Source organism: Moschus berezovskii, chromosome 5 (genome assembly GCF_049115385.1).
Source record: "Moschus berezovskii isolate FMDL1 chromosome 5, NW_MosBer_1.0, whole genome shotgun sequence".
Taxonomy (NCBI): Eukaryota; Metazoa; Chordata; class Mammalia; order Artiodactyla; family Moschidae; genus Moschus; species Moschus berezovskii.
Window position 1 is genome coordinate 81,630,319 of NC_142464.1, and position 26,973 is coordinate 81,657,291.

At 39.6% G+C, this 26,973-nt stretch overlaps 1 protein-coding gene across 4 annotated transcripts; it reads left to right on the forward strand.

The window, feature by feature from the left end:
- Positions 1–506: 506 nt before the first annotated feature.
- Positions 507–26,772, forward strand: REST (RE1 silencing transcription factor). Of its 4 annotated transcripts, none has more exons than XM_055434248.2 (4): positions 507–839; positions 6,681–7,584; positions 12,611–12,694; positions 21,221–26,772. In XM_055434248.2, exons 2-4 carry the CDS (start codon positions 6,690–6,692, stop codon positions 23,215–23,217), a joined length of 2,976 nt encoding a protein of 991 aa, XP_055290223.2. In that variant the 5' UTR covers positions 507–839; positions 6,681–6,689; the 3' UTR covers positions 23,218–26,772. The 4 variants fall into 4 exon arrangements, with proteins under 4 accessions (XP_055290223.2, XP_055290222.2, XP_088692489.1 ...); XM_055434247.2 differs by lacking the exon at positions 507–839 and adding an exon at positions 1,363–1,862; XM_088836363.1 differs by lacking the exon at positions 507–839 and having other exon boundaries at positions 6,675–7,584; positions 21,221–22,251; positions 22,324–26,772.
- Positions 26,773–26,973: the final 201 nt, after the last annotated feature.

Genomic DNA, 26,973 nt, shown 5'->3' on the forward strand with positions numbered 1-26,973 from the left:
AAACATTTTCTTCTTACAACTCACTAACAGATCGAGGTTTTTGTGTGTTTTTTTTTCTGTTTATATATATATGTAATTATTTTCCCCCAAAGAAGCTTAATACGAAGCTTAATTGGTTAAGGGAGGCTATGGGTGGAGTCTTCAAGAAATTCTGAAAGGTAATTTTGAGCGTTTTAGACTTGAAAGGGCGGGTGACAATGCTTCTAAAGTGAAGGGTCAAAGTCTGTAGACTTTTAACAGCGCTCCAGGGCTGGGAGATAACTTTCTGTTGTTTATGAAGGAAATCAACAAATGAAGAGGGGCTAGCGTCTTTTTTTAACCTAAGAGCCCAAGTGAGAGACTGGGAGAACTAGGCGCGGTTAACCCTGGGCGCGCCCTCAGCGAAGCCGGGGCTCACAACCTCCTTCGCCCAGGGGCGGGGCGCGCCGGGCGGCTACGCGCCAGGGCAGCGGAGGGGGCGTGCCCGGCGGGCGCGCGCGGGCGGTGAGGGGGCGTGTCCCGGGAGTGGCGGCGGCGGCGCGGGTCGGGTGCGCGGCGCAGCCTCCTGTGCTGGAATGTGCGGCTCCCGCGAGCTCAGGGCGCAGGAGCAGAGGAAGCGCCGCCGAGGCCTGGGGCCCCAGAGCCCGCTGTGGGTGGCGGCGGCGGCCGGGACCGCAGGGCGAGGGCCGGCGGCCTGAACACTCTCTGCAGCCCCACTGGGTCTTCGCGGGCCTCGACGGGCTCAGCGTCCAACTTTTGCACCGTCTCCCTCCCCTCCCCCGAAACTCCTGCAACAAAGAAAAGTAGTCCGTGAAGGAGCGGCGACGCGGGTCGTCGGCCCTCCTCGCCCAGGAAGGCCGGTAAGCGCGGCGCGGTCTGAGACGCGGTCGGGCGGGGGCGGCGGGCCGGCAGGGCGGCCGTGGCCGCGGGAAGGGGAGGGCGCGGAAGGACGCGGAGCGAGGCGCTGTCCAGGGCTGATTTGCAGATACTGTGGCTCGGGCGGCGGCGGCGACCGCCGCGTCGGGCGGGGGCGGGCGGCCGGGCGGGATCGGGTTACATGGTCGCTGCCGGGGGGCTGGGCCGGGGGCGTCGGTGAGGGGCGGCGCGGCGCCGGGACCCCCTCCCCAGTCGAGGCCGGGCCGCCGCGTCCGCGCGGGCGCAGGCGCCGGGGATGTCTTGTCCAGAGGCCAGGAGCGGAGCTGCTTGGGGCCCTAGTCCTGAAACGAACTTCCTCCCGTGTTCCTCCTGCCCCGGGTCCCGCCGCAGCCCCTCGCCTGCCGGCGGCCCTCGCGCCCTCCTCCCTCCCCGGCCTCTCCCTTTCGCCGGAAGGCGCCGTTGAGTGTGGCCGGGCGGGTTGAGTCAGCCCGGGACCCGGGCGGTTCCGCCAATGGGGCTGGACAGCGATTTCTGCGCTCGGGCCGCCGGGCCGCCGCGGCCCTGCGTGCGGGGTCGTCTGGCCGCGGGAGTCGGCGGGGCCGGGGCGCGCGTCCCGCGGGGCGCCGTGGGGGAGTGAGCCGCAGACTTCCGGGGCGCAGGGGGCCCCCTCAGGCGCTCGGGGCCCGGCGCCTCGGGAGGGCGCCCGCGGAGGCTCCCGGCCCCTGCGAGCAGGCGAGCGCTGGGCGGGCGAGGAGCCGGGACGACGACGACGCGGCAACTTTCCTCCCTCTTCCCGGACTGGGGCGCGCGGGCCGGGAGGGGGCGGCTTGGACTGGGAAGACTCGGTCTGGCCCAACGGCGCCCAGAGTTTGCCCGTCTCGCCGTCTTCAGAGGTGGGGAGCCCAGGAAGCGCTTCAGGACGACTTGGTGTGTCGGTGGTGCAGGGAGCGGGCCGAGGCGAGGGGAAGCGAGGGCGCCGGAGTTTGCGAAGAGCTGCTTTGTGTTTGGTACGTATTTTGAGAAAATGGCCGAATGCCTATTTCAGTCAGGAATGCCGCGGCCGAGGCCGGCGCTGGTGAAGGCAGCACGTAGGATCCGAGCGGCACGTTGGGCTTTCGGGCTGTGTGCGCGCGGACGGCCTTCCTGAGTTTTGTGGAAATGCCTGTGGGGATGGTAGTTAGGGTTTGTGGAGGCTTAGGAATTACGAGTCGCCTGGGCTGTTTCGTTAAGGCCTTGGACAGGCTTTGCTTTGTGTGATGGCATTTGGTTCCAACTTTCGTTGGTACCTATGACTCAACGAGTTCGTGTTTATGCACTTGGGTGAAACGGATTACTGTTTGTATTTTGGGTTTAGCATTCTTTATTTTTAGTCTTGGCCACCTGTTTTGCTTTTTCTGATTTGTAAGAGAACACCTGATTCGTGAATAACACCTTTTAGATTGGAAACTAAAGTGTGAAGATGGTGTATAAAAACCCCAAGGTTTCAAGGTGATCTTGTAATGGCTCCGCTTTGCAAGTGGGCCAAGTCAAGCACAGTGCAAGAAAGTTGCTGATTGTGAAGATGAGTTACTTTATTTTATATGGGAATTTGAAAGTTTCTTAACTTTGATTTGTGGAGTCTTAAATACACCAAACATCTCACAGGAGAGAAGGTGATTATTTTTTTTGTTTGTTTTTACTTTTTAACAGGTCAAATAATCAAAAAAAGAACTAAGTAATACTTTTTCACAATATAGTTGATCCTTGAATAATACATGTTTGAATTGTGGGGGTCCACTTATATATGGATTTTTTTTCCCAAGGAATAAATTGTAAAGTTTTTGAGCTTTGCAGTATTTTGAAAAAAATTAACAAATCAACCATGCAGCCTAGTAATATCAAAAATTTAGGGAAAAGATGTTATGAAAATGTAAAATGTATGTAAATACTAGTCTGCTATTATTTACTACTGACAAATCTAATAGAAGGTTGATACTTATCAAGACTTCTGCACTCAACCGCATAAGCCACCGCACTACTGCCATTCATAGAAATGTAAATTGAGATCCATTGTTTAATCAAAATTGTGTAAAAGTAACTCTAGTACATACAGTACTAATGTAATAATTTCGTGGCCACCTCTTTTTAATTTTGTTGAGCTCGAGTGTTGCAAGTGTCTGCTGAAAATGCTAGATGAGGCTAATCAGCACCCTGTCCAGTAAATTGTGTTTTCAGTAAAAAGTCACCACTTGCAGTTCTAGCATATTTTTCATCCTGTTTATTGCAATACCAGAAACCTTGAAAGACGTCATGGACCCATACATAGTACCACTTGTGATACTGGAAGTGCTCCCCAGAAGCAAAGTTGTTACAAGAAAAAATTGAATTGCTTGATGTGTACTGGTGTAGATTGGTGTAGATTGATGTCTGCGCTTGACGTTGTCTACCATCTCAAAATAAATGAATCCATACTAATTTTTTTTAATTAAAGAAAAAGGAAATTCGTGAAATCATTACTGCAGCTACACCAGCAGGCCTGAAAACCTTGTATGTTATGGGAAATACCTTTTTATATCAAATTGAAAATTCACTTGAAAATTGTTTACTTATTTATTTTTGGCTGTGCTGGGTCTTTGTTGCTGTGAGGGCTTTTCTCTAGTTGTAGAGAGCAGGGGCTGTTGTCACTAAGTCTTGTCCTACTCTTTTGTGACCCTGTGGACTGTAGCCCGCCAGCTACGTGAGATTTCCCAGGCAAGAATACTGGAGTGCTCTTTAGTGTTGCTGTGGACAGTGCTCCTGGCCACCCAGAACCCCACAAATTCAACATTAATTATGCTGAAGTGGTCTACTTTATCCCTGAGAAAGAATCATCTCTAATTCTGCCTCTAGATCAGGGAGTCTTTAAGCTTATTAGGTATGATACTGTATGAAAAAGATGGGAAAGGTGGTCAATCCTATAGGAGGAGAACCCTGATAGAACATCATGAAAGTCTGAAAGGATTACACCATTGAAGATGCTGTTTTTATAGGAAAAGCTGTGAAGACCATCAAGCACCAGACAGTAAATTCCTGTTGGAGAAAACTGTCCAGATGTTGTGCATGACTTCACAGGATTTACAACAGAGCCAATCAAGGAAATTATGAAAGATTCTGGATCTCACAGCAAAAAAAAAAAAAAAAAAAGTAGGATGAAGAGTTTTAAGACAGGGGTCTTGGAGAAATTCAAATCAGAAGAATTAAGATAATTTGATGGAGATGAATGCTTTTTTACAACATGGAGCATTCTATGATACAGACTGAAACTAAAGCAAACCGTGTAAGGATTGATACCATATAGGAACATTTTGGGAGAAATGAAAAAGGAAAAAAGTCAAACAAAATTTGGGATGCATTTCCATCAAGCTGCATGAGTCTGACTCTCCCGCCTTCTCTAACTCCTCCTCTACCTCTTTCACTCCTTAGCGAGACCAACCCTTCGTCCTCTCAGACTGCTCAGTGTGAATGAAGACTAATAGGTTGAAAACCTTTGTGATGCTCCACTTCCACTTAATGAACAGTAAATAATCATCATGTTGTACAGTTAATAAACTTATCAGTTATGTGTGTCTTGTGAAAAATCTAGTAACTTTATGGCAAGAGTCCTGAGACGTTACTGTGTCATCATCTTTATCACCTAAGTGTTCATTCTGTAGGACATAGTGTGCCAGACTCGTATTGAAGTGGATAGCCTACCCTTACATTAATATAAGGTGATTGATATTTAATATAAAATTAACTGTTTTCCTGCTGTTTTTTTAACTGTGCTTTCAAAAAATTACACCACCATATAGTATGCCTTTCTCCTAATTTTTAAAACTGTGTATCGGCCTGTTGTCACAGGTAAGTAGTTTTTTTTTTTTTTTTTAAATTTCCAAAACTGTGGAACAAATATGACTGTATGCCATGACATTTTTATAAAGATTCATTCATTTGCACGTGTGCTAGACTATCAGAATGCAGTCATATTGATCACATTAAGTTATAAAGCAGTCATATTGTTGCTTCTTTGTTATCAGTGCATACATGTTATACCCATAAATAAGTATGAATTTCTTTTTCATACTGTTTTCATTTTTGATGTCTAGCATTAGTAATGTTTAGCAAGAACATTTTTAATTGTATAAGACAATATTGGTATCTTACATACGTGTACATAAACATGGTATCAGTAAACACATTACTGTAAATATTTTTTCTTACAATTTCCCTTTTTTTGATGCTGGAAAATTTTTACTGTCATCTCACAAAACATCTTTTGTTGACGTTCTACAAGTGATAACATTCAATAATATCCCAAGAAAGTATCTTTTTGATTTCTGTAATATTTGTTATTTCAAGGAGATTTTTTTAGAGAAACTTGATGACTTTCTGTCTGAGATATTACATCTTCCTGGTTTATATGTTTTTTCCCTCTTTGATAAAAGCAGTTAGAATTGAAGTGTCATTTGCTGTGATAACAAAATTTTTCAAGGCCTGTAAAATACTGTTATTTGGGGAAAGATTGAAAATAATTTCAGTAGGTAAAGTTCTTATCTTCATTTTTCCCATTTTGGAGAGGTGAACGGCTTTGTTTGCAGCCACAAGTATCTGAAATGGATTGACAGTCACTGTAGTGTTTATTAACTAGCCATCAGTGGCACCTTCGAGGGCCTTTTTTCCTCAAGTCTCTAGCACTTTTTACATATGTAAATAACAGAAGGGTCATACTGTATTCGGGGAAATAGATCCTGCTGAGGTGTTAACTGCATTTCATAGATAAGCAGGATTCAGTACTCCCAGAACCTCAGGACTAGCTCCCTTTCTTGCCAGCTCCTTTGTCACAATTTTGGTGAGTTGGGGCTTACCAGGATGATGTATAGCCACTAGACTGTCAGCCTACAAAGGCAGAGACTGAGCTGATCATTGCGGGGCTGCATCCCAAGGCCAGGAAGGTGCTCCATAAATGAAGGTGGAGAGAATCTCAAGCATCACCTGGAAGATCACGATCATAGGTATCGGGGTTGGGTCTCCTGTTCTTGCCCAGCCCCACCTGGCCTGGCCCTCCTTATGATTTTATTAACATCTTTTCTCTAGCTTACTAAATTGTAATAATACAGTATGTAATATATATAACATACTAAGTATACGTTAATCAACTGTCATCAGTAGGCTTCTGGTCAACATTAGGCCATTGGTAAAGTTTTTGTGAAGTCAGAAATTTCACTCAGATTTTAGATTCCACCAGGGTGTTAGTGCTTCTAGCCCCTTGTTGTTCAAGGGCCAGTGGTAGTTTATTCTTTTGAAGATAGTTGAGTTCATATGAGATTTAATTCTCGGACCAACTATTACAGGCTTCTACTTTGCAGACCATACTTTAATCTATGCACAGTTGGCTTTTGGATTTTTTTCCCCTTTCTGATTTAGACCAGTAAACTGTTGAAGGGGGAGTCAAGAGGATAGCAGTTGACTATTCATGTGTAGGATTTAAAATATAATTTTAAGTAGCTCTAAAAATGAAGGTTACTTAATTTTTCCACCAGAAAGTAAAAGTGCTTGAGGGAAGACATGCCATGTGTCAAACACTTGATAGAATTTCCTGTAAGGGTCATAGAAATTTTTTTGATGACTGCAATAAAGAGAATTTGGAATTACAAAGCTATTTTAAGGGCTTATTTTCAATAGCTAATGAAGCTGATTGAGTTTAAAGATTATGTGGGGAAATGTATTTTTTTAAGTTACAAAGAATTACAGTGATATTTTGTTTTAGACCAGTCAAAGTTGTACTTAAAATGGTGCTTTTCTGTTTTTTTGTTTTGTTTTGAATGCAGAGCACAGATATGGCCACCCAGGTAATGGGTCAGTCTTCCGGAGGCGGAGGGCTGTTCACCAGCAGTGGCACCATGGGCATGGCCTTGCCAAATGACATGTATGACTTGCCTGATCTCTCTCGAGCTGAACTGGCTGCGCCTCAGCTCATCATGTTGGCAAATGTGGCCTTAACTGGGGAGGTAAATGGCGGCTGCTGTGATTATGTGGTTGGCGAAGAAAGACAGATGGCAGAATTGATGCCTGTTGGAGATAGCAACTTCTCAGATAGTGACGGAGAAGGACTTGAGGAGTCTGCTGAGGTGAAAGGCGAACCCAATGGGCTGGAGAACATGGAACTGGAAAGTTTGGAACTCAATGTTGTCCAGCCACGGCCTGTGTTTGAGGTATCAGCTGCCTCAGAAACATACAGCTCAAATAAAGACCTTCCTGAGGAAACACCCGTAGCAGAGGACAAGAGCAAGAACTTGAAGACCAAACCCTTCCGCTGTAAACCATGCCAGTATGAAGCAGAATCTGAAGAGCAGTTTGTGCATCACATCCGAGTTCATAGCGCCAAGAAATTTTTTGTGGAAGAAAGTGCAGAGAAGCAAGCAAAAGCCAGGGAATCTGGCTCTTCTCCTGGGGAAGAGGGCGATTTCTCCAAGGGCCCCATCCGCTGTGACCGCTGTGGCTACAATACCAATCGCTATGATCACTATACTGCTCACCTGAAACATCACTCCCGAGCCGGGGACAATGAGCGAGTCTACAAGTGTATCATATGCACGTACACCACAGTGAGTGAATATCACTGGAGAAAACACCTGAGAAACCATTTTCCAAGGAAAGTTTACACATGTGGAAAATGCAACTATTTTTCAGACAGAAAAAACAATTATGTTCAGCATGTTCGAACTCATACAGGTAAGAGGACCTTTCTCACTTATTAAGTGTACTGTATCCCCAAAATGGAAAATGTGAAAAATTTCAAACATCTCAGAAATAAAGAGAATGCCTCATTGCACCCACAGGTACCCATCACCTATACACAACAGTTAGAAATTATTATTTTATTACATTTGGCAATCATACCTCATATATCAACTCATACCTCAAATAACAGCTTTATTGAGATGTACTCCACTTCGATGCAATTCATCCATTTACTGTTAAAACGCATTGGCTTTATATGTTCACAGAATTGTGCAGCCAACACCACAATCAGTTTTAGCACATCTTCACCCCAAAAGGAAGCCCTTCTCAGTGGTTGCTGGCCATTTCTCCCCAATACCCCTTATGTATTCACTTTTAAATTGACTTTCAAATCTGTGTAATTAAGGGGTCTTATTTTTTAAAAGCAATGTTTGTAACTGTTGATAATTGCATTATATTTTCTTGGTGTGAATTGGTACCTTTGAGGACTGATTACTGGTCTGAACAACATAGACAAGGTAACCTAGTACTCTGCTCCTCCCATCAACAGAGAAAAGGGCTGTGGGATGCTGTTTGCATCAGATCCCATTTGCAGTAGTTATCACTCTGTAGGACTGAACCCCGTGCTAAAAGTGAGTCTTAGTGAGGAGAGGAATTGATGTTGAAGTGGTAGGCATAAACAAGAAAGCTTGCAGATGAAATTCCATTACAAGAAATACATTTGCAGCAAGATTTCTAAGCTCCAACAGATGGCTTCTGTGTAATTTAAAGCTTTAAAATCTGGTCAAGTAAAATACTTTGCAGTCTCCTTGGAATTTGTTTTAACCTGTAATTAATTGTCTCCAGGCTTCTAAACCATTTTGTTTCAAAAGTAAAAAAAAAAAGTACAAACATTTCAAAATTACATGGCATAGGAAAGGAGAGTTTCTTGGGAATCCTACACCATTAATCACTTAACTGTTTTTAATTAAACTATTAGACTAAACTAACCTCACCAACAGTATCATAAAACAAGTTCCAGATATCAAATATACTTATGCCATAAATACTTCATGTTCCTTTAATAGTTTTGTGAAACCTTGGGGCCTAATTTAGGATTGGCTTTAATCTGTAGAGCTTTCAGGTAGTAACTGACATATGGTAAAATGCATGAGTTTTATATGTACACATTTATGAATTTTTTTAAAAAGGTATTATTGACAGTGGTGAATATTTACAAATCTATACTCATAACCAGGCTTCCCAGGTGGTGCTAGTGGTAAAGAACCCACCTGCCAGCACAGGAGACATAAGAGACCCAGGTTCAATCCCTGAGTCAGGAAGATCCTTTGGAGGAGGGTGTGGTAACCCACTCCAACATTCTTGACTGGAGAATCCTATGGACAGAGTAAAGTGATTTAGTACTTACATAACTACCATACAAGTCATCATAAAGAATATTACCAGTGTCTTTGTCGTACTAAATTTTGATTTTATTAGTGTCAGTTATATTTTAATACTTTCAAAATTGTTGAGTCACTGAACAATTGAAAAAATTTCCCCCAAATCTAAAAATGTTTTCAGTGATAAATCTAAGTTGGTTGATAACACTTATAAATGTTCTTAACATTTAAAAAATGAGAAAGATGCAGAGATCTGGAAAAATTTTACTTTTAGTATGAATTTCCAATTTTTTATGTGAATTTTTGAGACTTAAAAAATATATTTATTTCATTTATTTTTAGCTGCATTGGGTTCTTGCTGTGCTGGAGCTTTCTCTAGTTGCGGAGAGTAGGGGCTACTCTATAGTTGCAAATTTCTCATAGTAGTGGCTTCTCTGTTGGCAGAGCACAGGCTCTTGGTTCATGGGCTTCAGTGGTTGTGGTGCGGGGGCTTAATTGCCTCGTGATATGTGGAATCTTCCAAACCAGGGATCAGACCTGTGTCCCCTGCGTTGACAGGTGGCTTCTTAACCACTGGACCACCAGAAGAGTTCAAACCTTTTTTGTTACAGTGGTTTTTTTGTCATTTAATTATAGTCTAGGTGCCTAATTTTTTTTAATGTTTTGAAATTTTATTTTTATTGAGTTGTAATTAGCATACAGCATTAGTTTCAGGTATACAGCATAGTGATTTAACATTGTTGCATATCATGAAATGATTAGGTGACTAATTTTAATGGCTGAATTTTATATACTTCATCATCTATTGAATAACTTTCCCTCACCTTAAGGTAAGGTTGATATTTCCACAATAATATTATGACTTCCATAGGTACACATCTCATTTTGCATTTTTAGTGTTAAACTTAGTGTGTCTTAATACTTTGAAAAAGCTTCCTTCCCCACCACCCCCCATTGTGTTTATTTGTGGTGTTTAAAAAAAAATTCAAAATAATTTATTGGTGTATAAATAGAAGGGTACTGTTTTGATTATGTAAATTCTGAGAGTACCTTTAAATGCATGCATGAAAATCATATTTATGGAAAAATTAATTTATCTAGTGCTGATGAGCAGAAATATAGAAATGATCCATAAGAATCACTTGTTTCTTACTCCTCACTTAGGGAACCTTTTCAGGTTCACTTAGTGGGTCTCTTAAGTTCCTTTACTGAGTGCTAAGGGTTAGGTGCTTTTACTCTGCTAATCTTCAGAAGAATTTGCTGAGGAAGCAGGGTGTTTATTTACCAAAGGCCTGAAGTGATATTCCCAGGGTCACATGCAGCTAAGATTCAAAGTTTTGAATCTCTTTTTATAGGTAATTATCATGGTAAGTGGTTGAGGATTTTTATTTGAATCTTCATTCAAAAGATTTTTCATTTTGTGGGTTTGATATTTAGCTAGTTCACAAATTCTACTTTTTTAAAAATTAATTTTTATTGAAGTACACAAATTCAGCTTTAAAAGATTACATTTTTGCCTTTTGTATGACTGAAATATTACTAGCATTTCTAGAGTGTTTATGCCTGGTTTAGTGAGTTACACAGATGGAAGCAATCTATTTGTTATGAAGAATTTTAAAAGTAAATTATCCTTAGTTGATCCTTCATGTTAATCTGAAAGGGTATTAAATTTTTCTTCCATTCACTTTTTTTTGGTAACAGGTTCACTAATACACAATTGATAAACCATACAAATCACTGTGGATTGAACTCTTCTGAGTATTTAATATAAATGGAATCATGTGTGATCTTTGGTGGCTACCTTCCTTCACTTAGTGTATTTTCAAGGTTTATTCATGTCATATGTACAGTACTTGTTTTCCTTTTATTGCCAAATAATACTATGTTGTATGGATAAGTAATATTTTATTCATCCATCCATCAGTTAATGTATATTTAGATTATTTCCAGGTTTTGGCTCTTACGAGTAATGCTGTTATGAATATGTATATGTTTTTGTGTAGATGTAATATTTTTATTTCTCTTGGGTAAGTATACACCTAGGAATGAAATCGCTAGACCATATGATAATTATGTTTAATCATTTGAGTAACTGACAAATTGTTTTCCAAAGTGGCTGCACTGTTTTACAGTCCCACCCATAGTGTACCGAGGTTCTGAATTCTCCACAAATAATTCTCCTAACAAATACATTTTAACATTTGTCATTTTGATTGTAGCCATCCTTTGGGTGTGATGTCTTCATGTCTGTGGTTTTGATCTGAATTTTTCTTATGGCTAATGAGATTGTTCATCTTTTCATGTTTTTATTGGCCATTAATGTGTTTTCTTTACAGGAATATATCCAACATTTTTTAAGCTGTCTTAAAATTCTTCCATGTCGAAGTATGCATTTTGTTGCTAAGATATATTTACAACTAATCTATAGCTACTGGCTAATAACAACTGAATAGTTATTAAAGATAACATTTCACACTCATCAGTGCTTTCTATTTTTTTGTACTCGTCTTTTCCTTATCCCATTTTTTTAGACACATCTATTACTGTAACTTACAAAATAATAACTGATGTTTATTGAGGGCTTTGTGTGTCAGGCACTGAATTAAATGCTCTGCATATATTTTCTTGATTTAAATTCTTACAATTCTAGAAAGTAAAGATACTTTTACAGAAAAAGAAGCTTGTCCAGAGTTATAATTATTATCTTGTGGCCAAAGAACAGATGAAAACAAATTATCAAGCCTTTTTTTTTTTTAATGTAATGTTCCATTGCATCCTGAGAGACAGCTGCTTTTATTTTTAATTTTTCTGGCTGCACCCTGTGGCCTGTAGGATCTTTATTCCCCATCCAGGGATCCAAACTGTGCCCTCTGCATTGGAGAGGGCAATGCAGAGTCCTAACCACTCGACTGCCAGGGAAGTCCCTGTCAAGCTTTTTAAAAAAAATATGTTTTGTGTGTCCAAAAAATATGTATTTCCTGCCTTTGAGTCTTTTAATTCTTTAGTAAATTACTGGCCTGTCATCTTCAGTTACTCTCAGTCCCTGTCGCTTAATGATTATAATTTACTTTAACACTGACCTATTTTATAAAAGTCCAGGCTACCACTTGAAAATTTTAGCTTGAAACAATAGCTTCCTCACTCAAAAATGTTATTGCTTAAAACTAACAATTTCAAATAGTAGTTTTGTCGTTTATAAAGACCAAAAAAATTACTCATCAGAAAATTTGGGTAGATTTTTAAAAGAATATCATTGAAATATAGTTGATTTACAATGTTGTGAATTATTTTAAGGATAATTCTATTTTTAAAATGTTGCTGATAACCTGATCCAAGATAGTTTTTCAGTTCTTGATATTTAACGTTATAACATGTAGAATTACTGTGAAAGTTACAAGGGCTATGAGAATTCATAAAGCCAATGATACTTTTTACTAGCAAAGCTGAAATAATGTAGTTTTGTGTATTTTAAATGATCTTTCTAATACATGATAAAATTGATCATTTTGCCAGGAACAGGGGAAAAAAATCCTTGTTAAAAAAATCCTCAATACTGCATAATGTGTATATGGTTGATAAGAATGATATTTGCATTATTTTATCATATTTGAACACTAATCATTATATTTTTGTAGGTGAACGTCCGTATAAATGTGAACTTTGTCCTTACTCAAGTTCTCAGAAGACTCATTTAACCAGACATATGCGTACTCATTCAGGTTGGTAAGAAATGGGAACTTAAAAAAATTTTTTTTTTTTACTGTAGTTGCTTTACAATGTTGTGTTAGTTTCCACTGTACAGCAAAGTGAATCAGTTACACAGTATACATATACACTCTTTTTAGACTTCTTTCCCATCTAGGTCACCACAGATCATTGAGGAGAGTTCCCTGTACTATAAACAGTAGGTCCTCATTAGTTATTTGTTTTATCATAGTAATTCATATATGTCAGTTCCAATCTTTCATCTGTCGTTTTTAACAAACTGCCATTATAAGAAAGTTCTTCTAGACTTGGAACTGGATCCTAAATGTTTATTTATAGCATAATTCTGAAATTAGAATTAAAAATTAGGGGTCTACTAGGGTAGAGCTGTATTAAATGGAGATCCTAACAAAGGAGTCCATAGGTGGAATGTCTAAAATTGAATGGAGATGTATGTGTGTACTTTGTCCAGGCAGAGGGTCCTTCAGTTTGGTTCAGTCGCTCAGTCGTGTCCAACTCTTTGCGACCCCATGAAACAAAGCATGCCAGGCCTCCCTGTCCATCACCAACTCCCGGAGTGCACTCAAACTCATGTCCATCGAGTCGGTGATGCCATCCAACCATCTCATTCTCTGTCATCCCCTTCTCCTGCCCCCAATCCCTCCCAGCATCAGAGTCTTTTCCAGTAAGTCAACTCTTCGCATGAGGTGGCCAAAGTATTGGAGCTTCAGCTTTAGCATCAGTCCTTCCAATGAACACCCAGGATTGATCTCCTTTAGAATGGACTGGTTGGATCTCCTTGCAGTCCAAGGGACTCTCAAGAGTCTTCTCCAACACCACAGTTCAAAAGCATCAATTCTTTGGTGATAGGCTTTCTTCACAGTCCAACTCTCACACCCATACACGACCACTGGAAAAACTATAGCCTTGACTAGACGGACCTTTGTTGGCAAAGTAATGTCTCTGCTTTTAATATGCTATCTAGGTTGGTCATAACCTTCCTTCCAAGGAGTAAGCGTCTTCTAATTTCATGGCTGCAATCAGCATCCGCAGTGATTTTGGAGCCCAAAAAATAAAGTCTGACACTGTTTCCATTGTTTCCCCATCTATTTCCCATGAAGTGATGGGACCAGATGCCATGATCTTTGTTTTCTGAATGTTGAGCTTCAAGCCAACCTTTTCACTCTCCTCTTTCACTTTCATCAAGAGGCTTTTGAGTTCCTCCTTACTTTCTGCCATAAGGGTGGTGTCATCTGCATATGTGAGGTTATTGATATTTCTCCCGGCAATCTTGATTCCAGCCTGTGCTTCTTCCAGCCCAGCGTTCCTCGGTGATGTACTACTCTGCATATAAATTAAATAAGCAGGGTGACAGTATACAACCTTGACGTACTCCTTTTCCTTTGGAACCAGTCTGTTGTTCCATGTCCAGTTCTAACGGTTGCTTCCTGACCTGCATACAGGTTTCTCAAGAGGCAGGTCAGGTGGTCTGGTATTCCCATCTCTTTCAGAATTTTCTACAGTTTGTTGTGATCCACACAGTTAAAGGCTTTGGCATAGTCAATGAAGCAGAAATACATGTTTCTCTGGATCTCTCTTGCTTTTTCCATGATCCAGCGATGTTGGCAATTTGATCTCTGGTTCCTCTGCCTTTTCTAAAACCAGCTTGAACATCTGGAAGTTCGTGGTTCACATATTGCTGAAACCTGGCTTGGAGGACTTTACTAGCATGTGAGATGAGTGCAATTGTGCGGTAGTTTGAGCATTCTTTGACATTGCCTTTCTTTGGGATTGGAATGAAGACTGACCTTTTCCAGTCCTGTGGCCACTGCTGAGTTTTCCAAATTTGCTGGCATATTGAGTGCAGCACTTTCACAGCATCATCTTTCTGGATTTGAAATAGTTCAACTGGAATTCCATCACCTCCACTAGGTTCATTCCTAGTGATGCTTTCTGAGGCCAACTTGACTTCACATTTCAAGATGTCTGGCTCTAGGTGAGTGATCACACCATCGTGATTATCTGGGTCGTGAAGATCTTTTTTGTACAGTTCTGTGTATTCTTGCCACCTCCTCTTAATATCTTCTGCTTCTGTTAGGTCCATACCATTTCTGTCTTATATCGAGCCCATCTTTGCATGAAATGTTCCCTTGGGATCTCTAATTTTCTTGAAGAGATCTATTGTTTTTCCTATTCTGTTGTTTTCGTCTATTTCTTTGCCTTGATCGCTGAGGAAGGCTTTCTTATCTCTCCTTGCTATTCTTTGGAACTCTGCATTCAGATGCTTATATCTTCCTTGGAGGGTCCTTAGTTGTTATCAAAACTTAAGTTCCATGATGTAATAAAAGTTGAACATAGACCAAAAAGGTTAATCCTTTTTGAACTGCCTCTGCTTTCTCATACTCCCACCCAGCTGCCCTTGCCTCCCTTACCCTTCAACAGAGCATAACACCAAGTTTCATAGTATGTTGTTACCAGGTTCCAGGGATTCCTTCTTAGCTGCGCAGTTTCTGAAATTTGGATTTATTCTGTTGGGAGTTGACAGGGCTTCTGAGGGCTGATTTATAAAAAGCCAAACTTTAAAGAATGGTAGGAGAAGGCAGTGACAAGCCACTCCAGTACTCTTGTCTGGAAAATCCCATGGACAGAGGAGCCTGGTAGGCTGCAGTCCATGGGGTCGCTACTAGTCAGACACGACTGAGCAATTTCACTTTCACTTTTCACTTTCACACATTGGAGAAGGAAATGGCAACCCACTCCAGTGTTCTTGCCTGGGGAATCCCAGGGACGGCGGAGCCTGGTCGGCTGCCATCTATGGGGTCGCACAGAGTTGGACACGACTGAAGCGACTTAGCAGCAGCGGCAGATAACCAGGACCCCAATTTATTAACTTATAATAGATAAAATATAGGACTATAGCAAGTTGAAAATTTATATCCCCTCAGTGACTGAAATTATCAAGAGCACCAACCAGAATTGGTCCCCATTATTAAAATACATAGATAGATGGCAAAGTTAGGTCAATATTAGCATAGTGGTCTTGAGTGGATAATTCGTTTTAGTCACACTGACCCTGGGTGAATAAGTATATCTGATCAGCGTATTCTCCTAAATTTAGAATATGTAGTCCCCTGGGGGAATTCTACTGTGTACCAAAGTGTATATAGACCCAATTCACTTACCTTAGGATAATAGTTTGTGCTGTCTAATTGGATAGCCACTCTCCATATGTGGTTACTGAGCTTGTGAAATGTGGCTGGTTTGAATTGAGATGCATACCTGAATTTAAACAGTATGAAGAAAATTATATAAAATAATCTTTTTAAAATATTGATTACATTTTGGCATAATGCTGAATATAGTGGGTTAAGTAAGTAAAATGATTGTTACTTGGTTGTTTTGTGTTTTTTTTTAGGCTTTGTAATGTGACTGCTAGACAACTTAAAGTTACATCTGTTGCTTGCATTTTATTTCTGTTGGGTATTGCAGTTTTAAGTCAGTGATTAAGACTCGATTACAGTATGAATTCTAATTTGAGCAGCTGTGAGCGCCAGCATGCTTACTGGCCCTTCTTGACCTTACATGCTTGTCAAGTTTTATACTTTGAATGCTCCTTCTCAATCTTCTTAACTATTGAGTTGAGTCACTTAACCAAAAACCTGTTTTTAATATTACTTTTGGGTGCTTCGTGTTTCACTTTCTGTGGGTAACATGGATGCTTTGTTGAGGATAGGCCATCATATCCTACTAATATTTGTGCTGTAGCCTTTAAATAAAAGTTTTTCAAGACTTAGACAATTTCCATTTTTATAACTGTCTTGTGATAATGTGTGTGTGTGTGTTAGTTGCTTAGTCGGGTCCGACTCTTTGCAACCCCATAGACTGCTGCCCACCAGACCCCTCCATCCATGGGATTCTCCAGGCAGGAAAACTGGAGTAGGTTGCCATTTCCTTCTCCAGAAGGAACTATGGAAAGAAAGAAAGGGAAGTTGCTCAGTCGTGTCCAACTCTTTGCAACCCCATGGACTGTATAGCCCACCAGGCTCCTCCATCCATGGAATTCTCCAGGCAAGAGTACTGGAGTGGGTTGCCATTTCCTTCTCCACTTGTGATAATAAGTTCTGTTATTGTCCCCATTAAAGCCTCGAAGAACTACAACCATTTTTTCTGTGGAATGTCTTCTCTTCTGGATTTGTCTTGTCTTAGCTTTCTCATGGTATCTTTAGTTTTTCCTCTTTCCCTGTGCCTTGTATAACATGTACACTGGTAATTAAGTCTAAATGCTTGAATTCTAAGTGTCTCACTTGAAATATCTGGTTGACCTTATATTAGTGTCACTGGATCAGAATGACAACACACTTGTATGTTTTTCATTGAATCAGTAATGCTGTTGTCACTGTATAAATGTTTATCTCTGTTTTACACCAAACAATGATTGCCTGAATAATTTTGCATTGACTACTGTTATCTTTTGCTATACTTTAAAGTTGATTTTTACTAGTTGCCATTGTAATATAGCAACTATTTTTAAAGTGTTAATAATGAGTAGCAGTTACTATTTATTGTATGCATGCTCAGTACTGAAAAATTGAAATTTGTTATCTCAAATCTTAGTACCTCTAGAATACTGAAATCCCAGTTTATAGATTAGGACACTGATTTTGAGAAGATAAACGTTTTATCTAAGGTTAATTTGTCATTCCTCCAATATCGAAGAGCTAGGGTTTGGCTTCAGATTTTTGCACCCTCATTTTTAGTCATCAGCAGTGTTTACAGAATATTATGGCTCAGCAAATGGCCACGAAGCTACAGAATAATGAAATTGGAAACACAAAGTATGGAGAGGGCAAAGCCACAGTCTTTTATTAGATGCCAATAATTTGTGAGTCACTAACAGGAAATAAACATGGCTAGTTTGTTTTGTGTATGAGTGTGCCGAATTATTTCCAGTGGATCCTATATTTCAAATCATTGACGCTAAATGTGGTCAAATTGGGAAGGTAGCCTTCCTAACTGGGTTGCATGGAGTGAACATCTTGGGTGCTTTCTCTGTCGTCTGGAGTCTGATCTTTACAGGTCAGCTTGGGCATTCATTTCCCTGTTCATCTTTTAGGGAAGAGAAGTGTGTGCTTAGATTCATTTCTGGAAGAGATTAGGCTCTGTTAGGTTGGTACATTTTAGCTAAAATGACAAATTAGTTAATGAAACAAAACCACATTGGTTATTTCCTTGGAGCACTTCCATTCAGGTAGGTCTTCTGAGGCCAAAGTAAGAAGGGATCAGAGTAATGGTGTGGTGAAATATATAGACGCACTAACCTAATCAGTTATTCTGTGTTTTATTTGTGTTTATAAGTAATGGTTTTGAAGCATTCTCACTTAAATAGTTTAGAGATCCTGATACATTCAATTTATGTTTGCCATTATCTTTTTGTATGTATCATCCAGGGTAGTTCCCCCATTCTCCTAGCATAGGAGTTCATTTTGAAAATTTTTAAACAGTATTTTATTAAGTCTAATTTACACACATGAAAATGCACACATCTTAGGTTTACAGGTCGGTGACTTTATATGTGTTTTCTCTTATTTGATTGCCATCGAGGTGAAGACACCAAATGTTTCTACTACCCTTAGAAAAGTTCCCTCTTTACTCTTTCCTGTCAGTACTCCCCTAATTTCCCTCAACTGATAACTGATTTCTATTAATTTTTTTTTACTTCTGTAAAATGTTCTTGAGATTCATTCCATCCTGCATTATCAGAACTTTTTGTTTATTGCTGAGTAGTATGCCCCTATTACTGTTTAATTAGAAATTCCCTTTATACTCTTCCTGGGCTCTTTTTGATAAGAATGTGCCTTACATCTGTAATTTAGGAAGAATAAAATAGACATATGACACATTCATAAATGAGTAAATGTTCCTACAACTGGAAAAGGGAATTAAGTTAAAACTGTTGGTACAGGGCAAAAGAATGTTCATTCAGCTGCTGCTGCTAAGTCGCTTCAGTCGTGTCTGACTCTGTGCGACCCCATAGACGGCAGCCCACCAGGCTCTGCTGTCCCTGGGATTCTCCAGGCAAGAACACTGGAGTGGGTTGCCATTTCCTTCTCCAATGCATGAAAGTGAAAAGTGAAAGTGAAGTCGCGCAGTCATGTCTGACTCTTAGCGACCCCATGGACTGCAGCATACCAGGCTCCTCCGTCCATGGTATTTTCCAGGCAAGAGTACTGGAGTGGGGTGCCAGTGCCTTCTCCGGTTCATTCAGCTAGGTATTAATAAATTGAGCTTGATGAATTGATTTTTCAATACAATAAAGATGTAATGACAATAAAGCAAAAATGGGGGTGGAGTGAAGGAAGCAGTTAAATGATATTATCATAGTTTTAAACAGAATCCTAGGAACTGACTGTTTCACACTGGAGACTTACATCCTACTTGATGCAGGCTGTGTAAATACCCTCATTCATTAGGGCTTATAAAATGACATTTATTTATTTATGACTGTGCTGGGTCTTCATTGCTGTGCAGGCTTTTCTCAAGTTGCGGTGAGCTGGGGCTTCTCTTGGGCTGCTCACTGTCATGGTGTCTCTTGTTGGGGAGCACAGGTTCTTGGGTGCACAAGCTTCAATAGTTGTGGCACATAGACTCAGTAGTTGAGCCTCTCAGGCCCTAGAGCACAGGCTCAGTAGTTGTGGCACACGAGCTTAATTACTTCTTAGCATGTGGAATCTTCCTTGATCAGGGATCAAACCTGTGTCTCCTGCATTGGCAGGCAGATTCTTTACCACTGAGCCACCATGGAAATTCATAAAATGACATTTTCATTATAATTCTTTTATGAGCTCAAATATTTTCTTAGAGGGATCGACTTCATTCATCAACTCTCTGTATACTCAAAGGCAGGGTTTATATAGTAAGGCAAGATAAGCACATGAAATTTTCCCTTTTGTTTAGGCATTCTGTAACTTAGACCAGTTCATTCCAAAAGTCATGAATTACAGGTAATGTGTATTGACTGTTTGGCCATCTGTCCTATACTAAGTGCTCGAAATGGATTGGATTATTTATAGCTTACAACACTTAAGAGTACTTTAAAAACGAGGAAACTGAGCCTTAGAGAGTTTATAGTACCTTGTTGAAGACCTCACGGTAAGTTGCAGAGCCCCATATTTGATCCCCCCAGGTATTCTTATTGTAGAACAAGTTCTTAACAATTATGTCACGTTTCTTTTCCCCATTCTGTGTCTGTATATGTTAAGTAGATGTTTATCTCCATTTAAGTCATTTAATGGAAAGGACAAGATAGGACCAAGTAGAGAGTAATGCATCATGTTGTTAGAAATCTGTTGGTAGACTAATGTATGGTCTCTAACAATGGGAATGTAGTCGTAAACTGCGTTTTCAGTCTGCCATACCTGAACAAGTTTTTGTGATCTGTCGTCAAGACATCTTTTTAATCAGGTAAAGCTTACCATCTATGTGGTTTTCTTAATGTCGGAATACTTTTGCTTTATGAAAAAAGATTTAGTGTGAATTTGAGAATGTTCAGAGATGAATTTTCATAAATGTCAATTTCCATTTTTCTGTTATGCATTCCAATGGACCAGTGGGGTTTGGATACCGTTTGGTAATATTTGCTAGACTGTGATCTAGATGGGTATGTATTCAGGTAGAATGAGTTAAATCTTATGCCTTTAATTTGGGGGTGGGTGGGAGGCTTCTGGTCTTGTATGTGCCTGTGGTTATGACTTCTTGTTCTTATTTTATATGCCATATCTATTTGTATGCCCCTTTTCATTTACCTAGTTCCTTTGCCTAGTCTAGAAGAAGGTGGGAGAAAATCAAGAAAAGATGTTTAGCTTGTTACACTTTTTCTGTAGAATAGCAACTCTGGCACTGGAAAAGTTTGACTCAGCTCTTGCCATAAAGGACAGAGGGTTAAATCGAAAGAAAATACCTTTTGCTCCCTGAGGCCAAGGCATTGTTTTAAAACTTTCACATGGAAAGTCTGAGAGTACGGCAGAGAGTGTAAAATACTTGAAATTCCAAGATTTATCTTAAATGAAGTATGGGAATTTTGTGTTCTATTTCATTATATGTTTAACTAAAGATAAAAACTTTAAAATTACCTTATCTCTTTGAGTGCCCTTGTCCTAGAATTAACATTAAGAAACCAAGCCCCACGGGGTAGCCAAAAAAAAAAAGCCCAGATCAGTTTGCCAGTAATTGTTGTGTACTTCTTGATGAATCTGTGTTCTTTACTAGTGACTGAGAGTGTTAGCTTAATGAATTTTTGAAAGAAGATTATTTGAGATAATTATTCTTCCATTTGGTATGAGAATCAGTCAAAGGGTAGAGCAAAGATATACAAATAAATATGGTAAATATAAGTTGCATGATAAAGTTCATGAAATAGTTTCAGTGATTATGTTTTATTTATATATCTATATCTATCTCCACTTCTTGATGAGCATATTTGAATAAATCTTGAATTCATTTCTTAATGTGTGCCTTCTGTAACATCTCTTGTCTACCTTCAGGTGAGAAGCCATTTAAGTGTGACCAGTGCAGTTATGTGGCCTCTAATCAACATGAAGTAACCCGCCACGCAAGACAGGTTCACAATGGGCCTAAACCTCTTAACTGCCCACACTGTGACTACAAAACAGCAGACAGAAGTAACTTCAAAAAACACGTGGAGCTCCATGTTAATCCACGGCAGTTCAACTGCCCTGTATGTGACTATGCAGCTTCCAAGAAGTGTAATCTGCAGTATCATTTCAAATCTAAGCATCCTACTTGTCCTAATAAAACCATGGATGTCTCAAAGGTGAAACTAAAGAAAACCAAGAAGCGAGAGGCTGCCTTGCCTGATAACAAAATCACCAGTGAGAAAACAGAAACGGAGCAGACAAAAGTAAAGGGGGATGTGACTGGGAAGAAAAACGAGAGGTCTGTCAAAGTGGAGAAGAAAGATAATGTTTCAAAAGAGAAAAAGCCTTGTAGTAAGGCCTCAAGCCAGGTGACCACCAGAACTCGCAAATCAGCCATGGAAGCTAAAGAAGTAGATGTGTCCCCAGGGAACAATTCAGAAAAAAGCTGCAAAAGCAAGAAAAACAAAAGGAAGGTGGAAGCTGAAGCCCATGCCTTACAAGAGCCTGTTAATGATGAGGAACCTGTGACAAAAAAGAAAAAAAAGGCAGAAAGCAAATCCAAAAATAGTCAGGAAGTGCCAAAGGGTGACAGCAAAGTAGAGGAGAATAAAAAACAAAACACTTGCATGAAAACCAGTACAAAGAAGAAAACTGTGAGAAGTAAATCATGTAAGAAAAGCAGCGAGCCTGCTCAGAGGAGGCCCACTCAGATGGAGTCTGCTCAGGTGGGGTGTGTTCAGATGGAGCCGCTGCCTCCTCCTTCTCCTCCCCCTACCGTCGGGTGTGTTGAGATCGAGGTTGTCCAGAAGGGGCCTGTTCACGTGGAGCCATCTCCTCCCATGGAGCCTGTTCAGGTGACCCCTGTTCAGATGGAGCCTTCTCCTCCTCTTCCTCCTCCTCCCCCAGAACCTGCTCAGGTGGGGTCTGTTCAGATAGAGCCTCCTCCTCCCCCTCCCCCTGTGGGGGATGTTGAGATCGAGGTTGTTCAGAAGGGGCCTGTTCAGACAGAGCCTCCTCCGCCCATGGAGCCGATCCCCAGAAGGTCTCCTCGAAAAGATAATAGAAAGGAACAGTCCAGCATGCTGAGTGAAATGGCACGGAAGGAGCAAGTCCTTATTGAGGTTGGCTTAGTGCCTGTTAAAGACAAGCAGCTTCTAAAAGAAAGTGCCAGTGCACAGGATCTCTTCCCACCATCACCACCCCTGCCAAAGGAAAACTTAAAAGGGGAAGAATCGAAAGACCAAAATTTTATTCCTACAGGCAAAGGAAATAAAGAAGCCCCTCTTCAAAAAGTGGAAGCAAAAGAGACAGATAAGAGTCTGGCTGGTCTTGCTGCTGTTATCAAGGAATCTGCCAACACTTCATACTCTGAACAAAACTTGAATATGCCAGAGGGTGAAACTTCAGAGGTTAAACATCAAGCCGAAGCTATGCTCTGTGAAATGGAGATGGACATTGATGAGAAGAAAGCAGAGAATTTCCCCAACAGAGACTCGGCAATTGAAGAACCAGTTTCTCTACCACTAGATAAACATGAAGCCGTGTCCACAACTGCTGTGGCATCACCTCCTGTCACCGTGGCAGTAAATGAGTCTCAGGAAATGGATGAAGATGAAGGCATCCACAGTCATGATGGAAGTGACCTAAGTGACAACACATCAGAGGATAGTGATGATTCTGGATTGAACGGGGCTCGGCCAGTTCCACAAGAGACCAGTGGGAAAAATGGAAAGGATGCCTTGGCTGTCAAAGTGGCTGAGGGAGATTTCGTTTGTATCTTCTGTGATCGTTCTTTTAGAATGGAAAAAGATTACAGCAAACACCTCAATCGCCATTTGGTTAATGTATACTTCCTTGAAAAGGCAGCTCAAGGGCAGGAGTAATGAAACTCTGGTCAAGGCTTCAGTTCTTAGTGTATAAGATCTCTGACATTTTATATTCATTTGTAGTAGTAGACAGCCTTTTGTTTTTAAAATTAATTATTGTCCAATCTTGATTTTTAAGTGGCACTCTTTTTCTTGGACTCCTTGTACCTATTGATGTACACATTTTAGCAAATCCAAGGGAGTTAGTATACTAAACCAGCAGTCATCTAAACCTGTTAGCTTTTTAAAAATATTTTTATCTTTTGCCTTTAACTGAACCAAGGATGCCAAGGTGGTATTAGAGCATTCTCTCAATTTGTTCAGCAATACTTGTCAGATTTTTCCTCATGTCTGTCTTCCTGTTTCACTTTAGTTTATTCTTCATTCCTTGTTTAGCCCTATAAAAATTGGCTTACTTAAATAGTAAATTACTTGAAGAATTTGCCTGCTTTATATAAAGTTAGCACTTTAAAATTGTGTTAAAGATGAGAAAATACATTGAATTTGAAGAGAAATTCTGCCAATAGTAGATGTTCTATCAGTTCAGGTATTTACTTCCTGAGTTTTGATCAATAGGTATTTCTTATTTGTGTATATGTTAATTGTCATAAAAAAAACACTGATTTTGGTGTGTTTTTTTGTTTTGGTGCTTTAATGGCTTAAGATATTGCACTTTTTTAATCTATGCAGTTACATTTTTTTTCCTACTAGCATTTGTGTTGAACAGTAACACTTTATACATATATTGCATTTTATTTTTTCCTCTTCGGAGGGATGCTTTTAATCTTATTTGCAAAAGGGCAGGTTTTTTTTTTTGTTTTCCCCCTTTGCTGCAGTTGTCTTGCAGAATATTATTGTGTGCAAATTTCTGAGCAAATGAAATATGTAGGTTCAATTCATATATATGCCAGAGTCTGCGTTTCATATGTTATTTATTTTAAATGGATGTAGTGAAATCATAGCTCTCAGTTTGAACTTTACGATAAATAAACCACTAGGTCTATACTGAATGGATATTTATCTCAAATATCAACCATAAGTAAACTTTTGACGTGTCTTAGTACATCTACTTCCTAAAAGTGCAGTGTTAAATCGTATCTTAGAGGAAAACCTCATTCATAGATGGTTGTTGTTTATGTCTACTCCGCTGAATAAAGGGCTGTAATTTTTATTTGGGAACTGCAAATCTGGAACTAGGAGGGATAATTACTCCTTCAAGTTACACACAATATCAGTTTGTGAGATTCCAAAGCCATAGCAATTATACAGAAAACCTAGGATGAGAAAGGTAGTATGAGTGCTGGTAGACCAGCTGCTGCTTCCTGTGAATACAGTGGAAAAGGCTGGTGAAACTGAAGTTCAGCCCAGATTTAAAAAATCACACTTTCTCAGGGATCTCCACCAACTAATGGGTGTCCTGGCTATTCCTGTGACTGCCTTTTTCAATAGGTGAGGTCTCAAATGAGTTGTAGCTATTCTGGTGTTCCTATGAGGGTACTTTGTATGGAAGAGTATACTCCCAAACTTTGTTGGTAGATTCTTTGGCCAGTCACCAAAGAGTATGAAAGAATCCAGCAAAGGATTTTTCTTACTGATAGTAGTTACTCATTGTAGTCCAGTAAAGTATGATCCCAATAGGGAGCCTTGAATCATTTCAACCCTCCCATATTCTGAAATTACCACTTTATATTTTATTTTTTTGTCTGCTGATGTCTGAGAAAGGTTTTAAGAGTTTGGCAATGCAACGTGAAAGATTAGGAAAAGTATTGAAGTATTGGTGGGAAACTTGATAAAAAATCATAGATTGAAGTTTGTTCAAAGACATTTGAACTTGGAATTGACTGGGAGGCCAAAGATATAAAGAAGCAGAAGACTCTCAAGACATGAGTAAGTTGTGTGTTACTGGTGTGTGTTTTGTGTGCATGGTGGGGATTTGTAAATGATGTTGAATTCTAAGCTCTGACAATCATTGTCAACAGAAGATCAAGCTGCAAATATTTATGTTTTAAAACTTAAATTATGAGGCTAGTTAAACCTTTCTGACAACTGTTTTTAATGTTCATGGGTACATTTTGTATGTTACCTTTTAACAGTATATGTGAAAAAATTCATGTTAAATAACAAATTGCCAACTGGGAATCAGTTTGGGAAAGAGGTTTTGTGGATTCTTTGATACTTAAAAAATTTTTTGACTTATGGGGAATTTGGTTAATTTTCTTATCTAGATTTTAAGGCTAGAATGCCAAAAGCGAACATATGAAGGAAATTAAAACCCTTTATTAAAGTGATCTGTGAAAACATTGTTACTGGAAATTGAGTGGACTTGAGGCCTTTCTTCCAGAAAACAAGGACTTGTCAGGCCTATATTAGGTTCTGAAACTTAATGCCATGTATTTGTACTTATTAAAAATTGTTTCAATGAAAAGTGTATTAGTAATAAGAACTTCCGGTCTAGTTGGGAGTTCTTCCATTTAAAAAATGTGATATTTATGTGGAACTGTTTTGAGTCTGTTTTCTCAGTTTCCCCTCCACTGGATAGAATTGAAGCTAGAATTTTCCCTTTTGATAAAGGAATAAAAGGTGAACATGTTATTTGTAAATTGATATTTAGTCCTAGAGCAAAAGTTGAAAGACTAGAATATGTTATAAACCTAATCCTAGGTAGCTTATAAAAATATCTCTTTTAACTATCTTCTGAACCTATATTCACATTGGTTTTTAAGGTATATTAAGTTATGTATTTTTCCAGAGCTGCTTCTGTGGGGCTGCCCCCCCCCCTCTTTTTTTAATAAATTGAGGTGTCATTCACAAAGGGCTGCATTTTTGGAAAGATTTCTTACAACTATGGCTGGGTGTTCTGCTCTAGTCTTCCAAGAAGGGCCATTATAACTTTATTGTTCTGAAGTCAAGTGGTCTTTAACTTTGGGGACTATTTTGCATGTAAGTGCTAATTCAGATTTAAGTAAGCTTGAGTCATCGCATATCATCCCATGAATATTGACAATGAACGGAATACCTTTCCTGTGGTTTCAGTTCTAGACTGAAAAGCTTGGGAAGAAACTTCATTTTCTTTTTTGCACAAATCAGAAAAATAGCTACTGTGCAGTTTCCTTGTTGACCTCAGCAGATGAACTGGACTGCTAGTTTTAATTCAGACTAGATTGGATGGCTTTTATATTTTCACATGTATACATAGACTCTCCCCATTTTCATCAACATCCATTAGTTATTGAACTTTATGAACTGACATTGAGACATTAAAACAATGTTTTGTTGCACCAACTTTATTAATTTTTACAGTGCAATACGTGTTATTTTTCAGAGACAAACCAAAGTTTAATTTCTCAAGGTTCATGCTGTTTACTTCAGCAGCATTAAATGGAAGATCTTTTATATACATTTGTAATAGATAAAAAATAAGCCAGACTGCAAATCCTTTTTCTTTTTTAAAGCAAACCATGTACCAAGTTTTTTGGTTCAAATTGTGTAGGATAAGTTAAATTGAATTCTATTAACCAATATGCGTATTTCTGTAAGTATAGTTATGTTGAAATAAAGTTTTAAAACATTTTATGGCTGTGTTTATTATTGGTGTATCAAGTAAGTCAAATTTATTTGGCTGAAATTACAAGTGTATTAATACTTTTCAAAATCTTTTACCCAAGGTAACAACAGTAACTCACGGTAAGTAGAAAGATAAAGATTGTGGCAGACATTGTCCTTTGGGCTAACAGTCCCAGTGGGTAGTAGTTTCAAGCCTTTCTTTCTATAATT

Excerpts from the sequence above, each read along its gene's own strand:
- REST (XM_088836362.1), top strand. The coding sequence starts at position 6,675 with ATGCAGAGCACAGATATGGCCACCCAGGTAATGGGTCAGTCTTCCGGA. Across the intron at positions 7,585-12,610 it reads GCATGTTCGAACTCATACAG|GTGAACGTCCGTATAAATGT; the intron begins GTAAGAGGACCT and ends ATATTTTTGTAG. Across the intron at positions 12,695-21,220 it reads ACATATGCGTACTCATTCAG|GTGAGAAGCCATTTAAGTGT; the intron begins GTTGGTAAGAAA and ends GTCTACCTTCAG.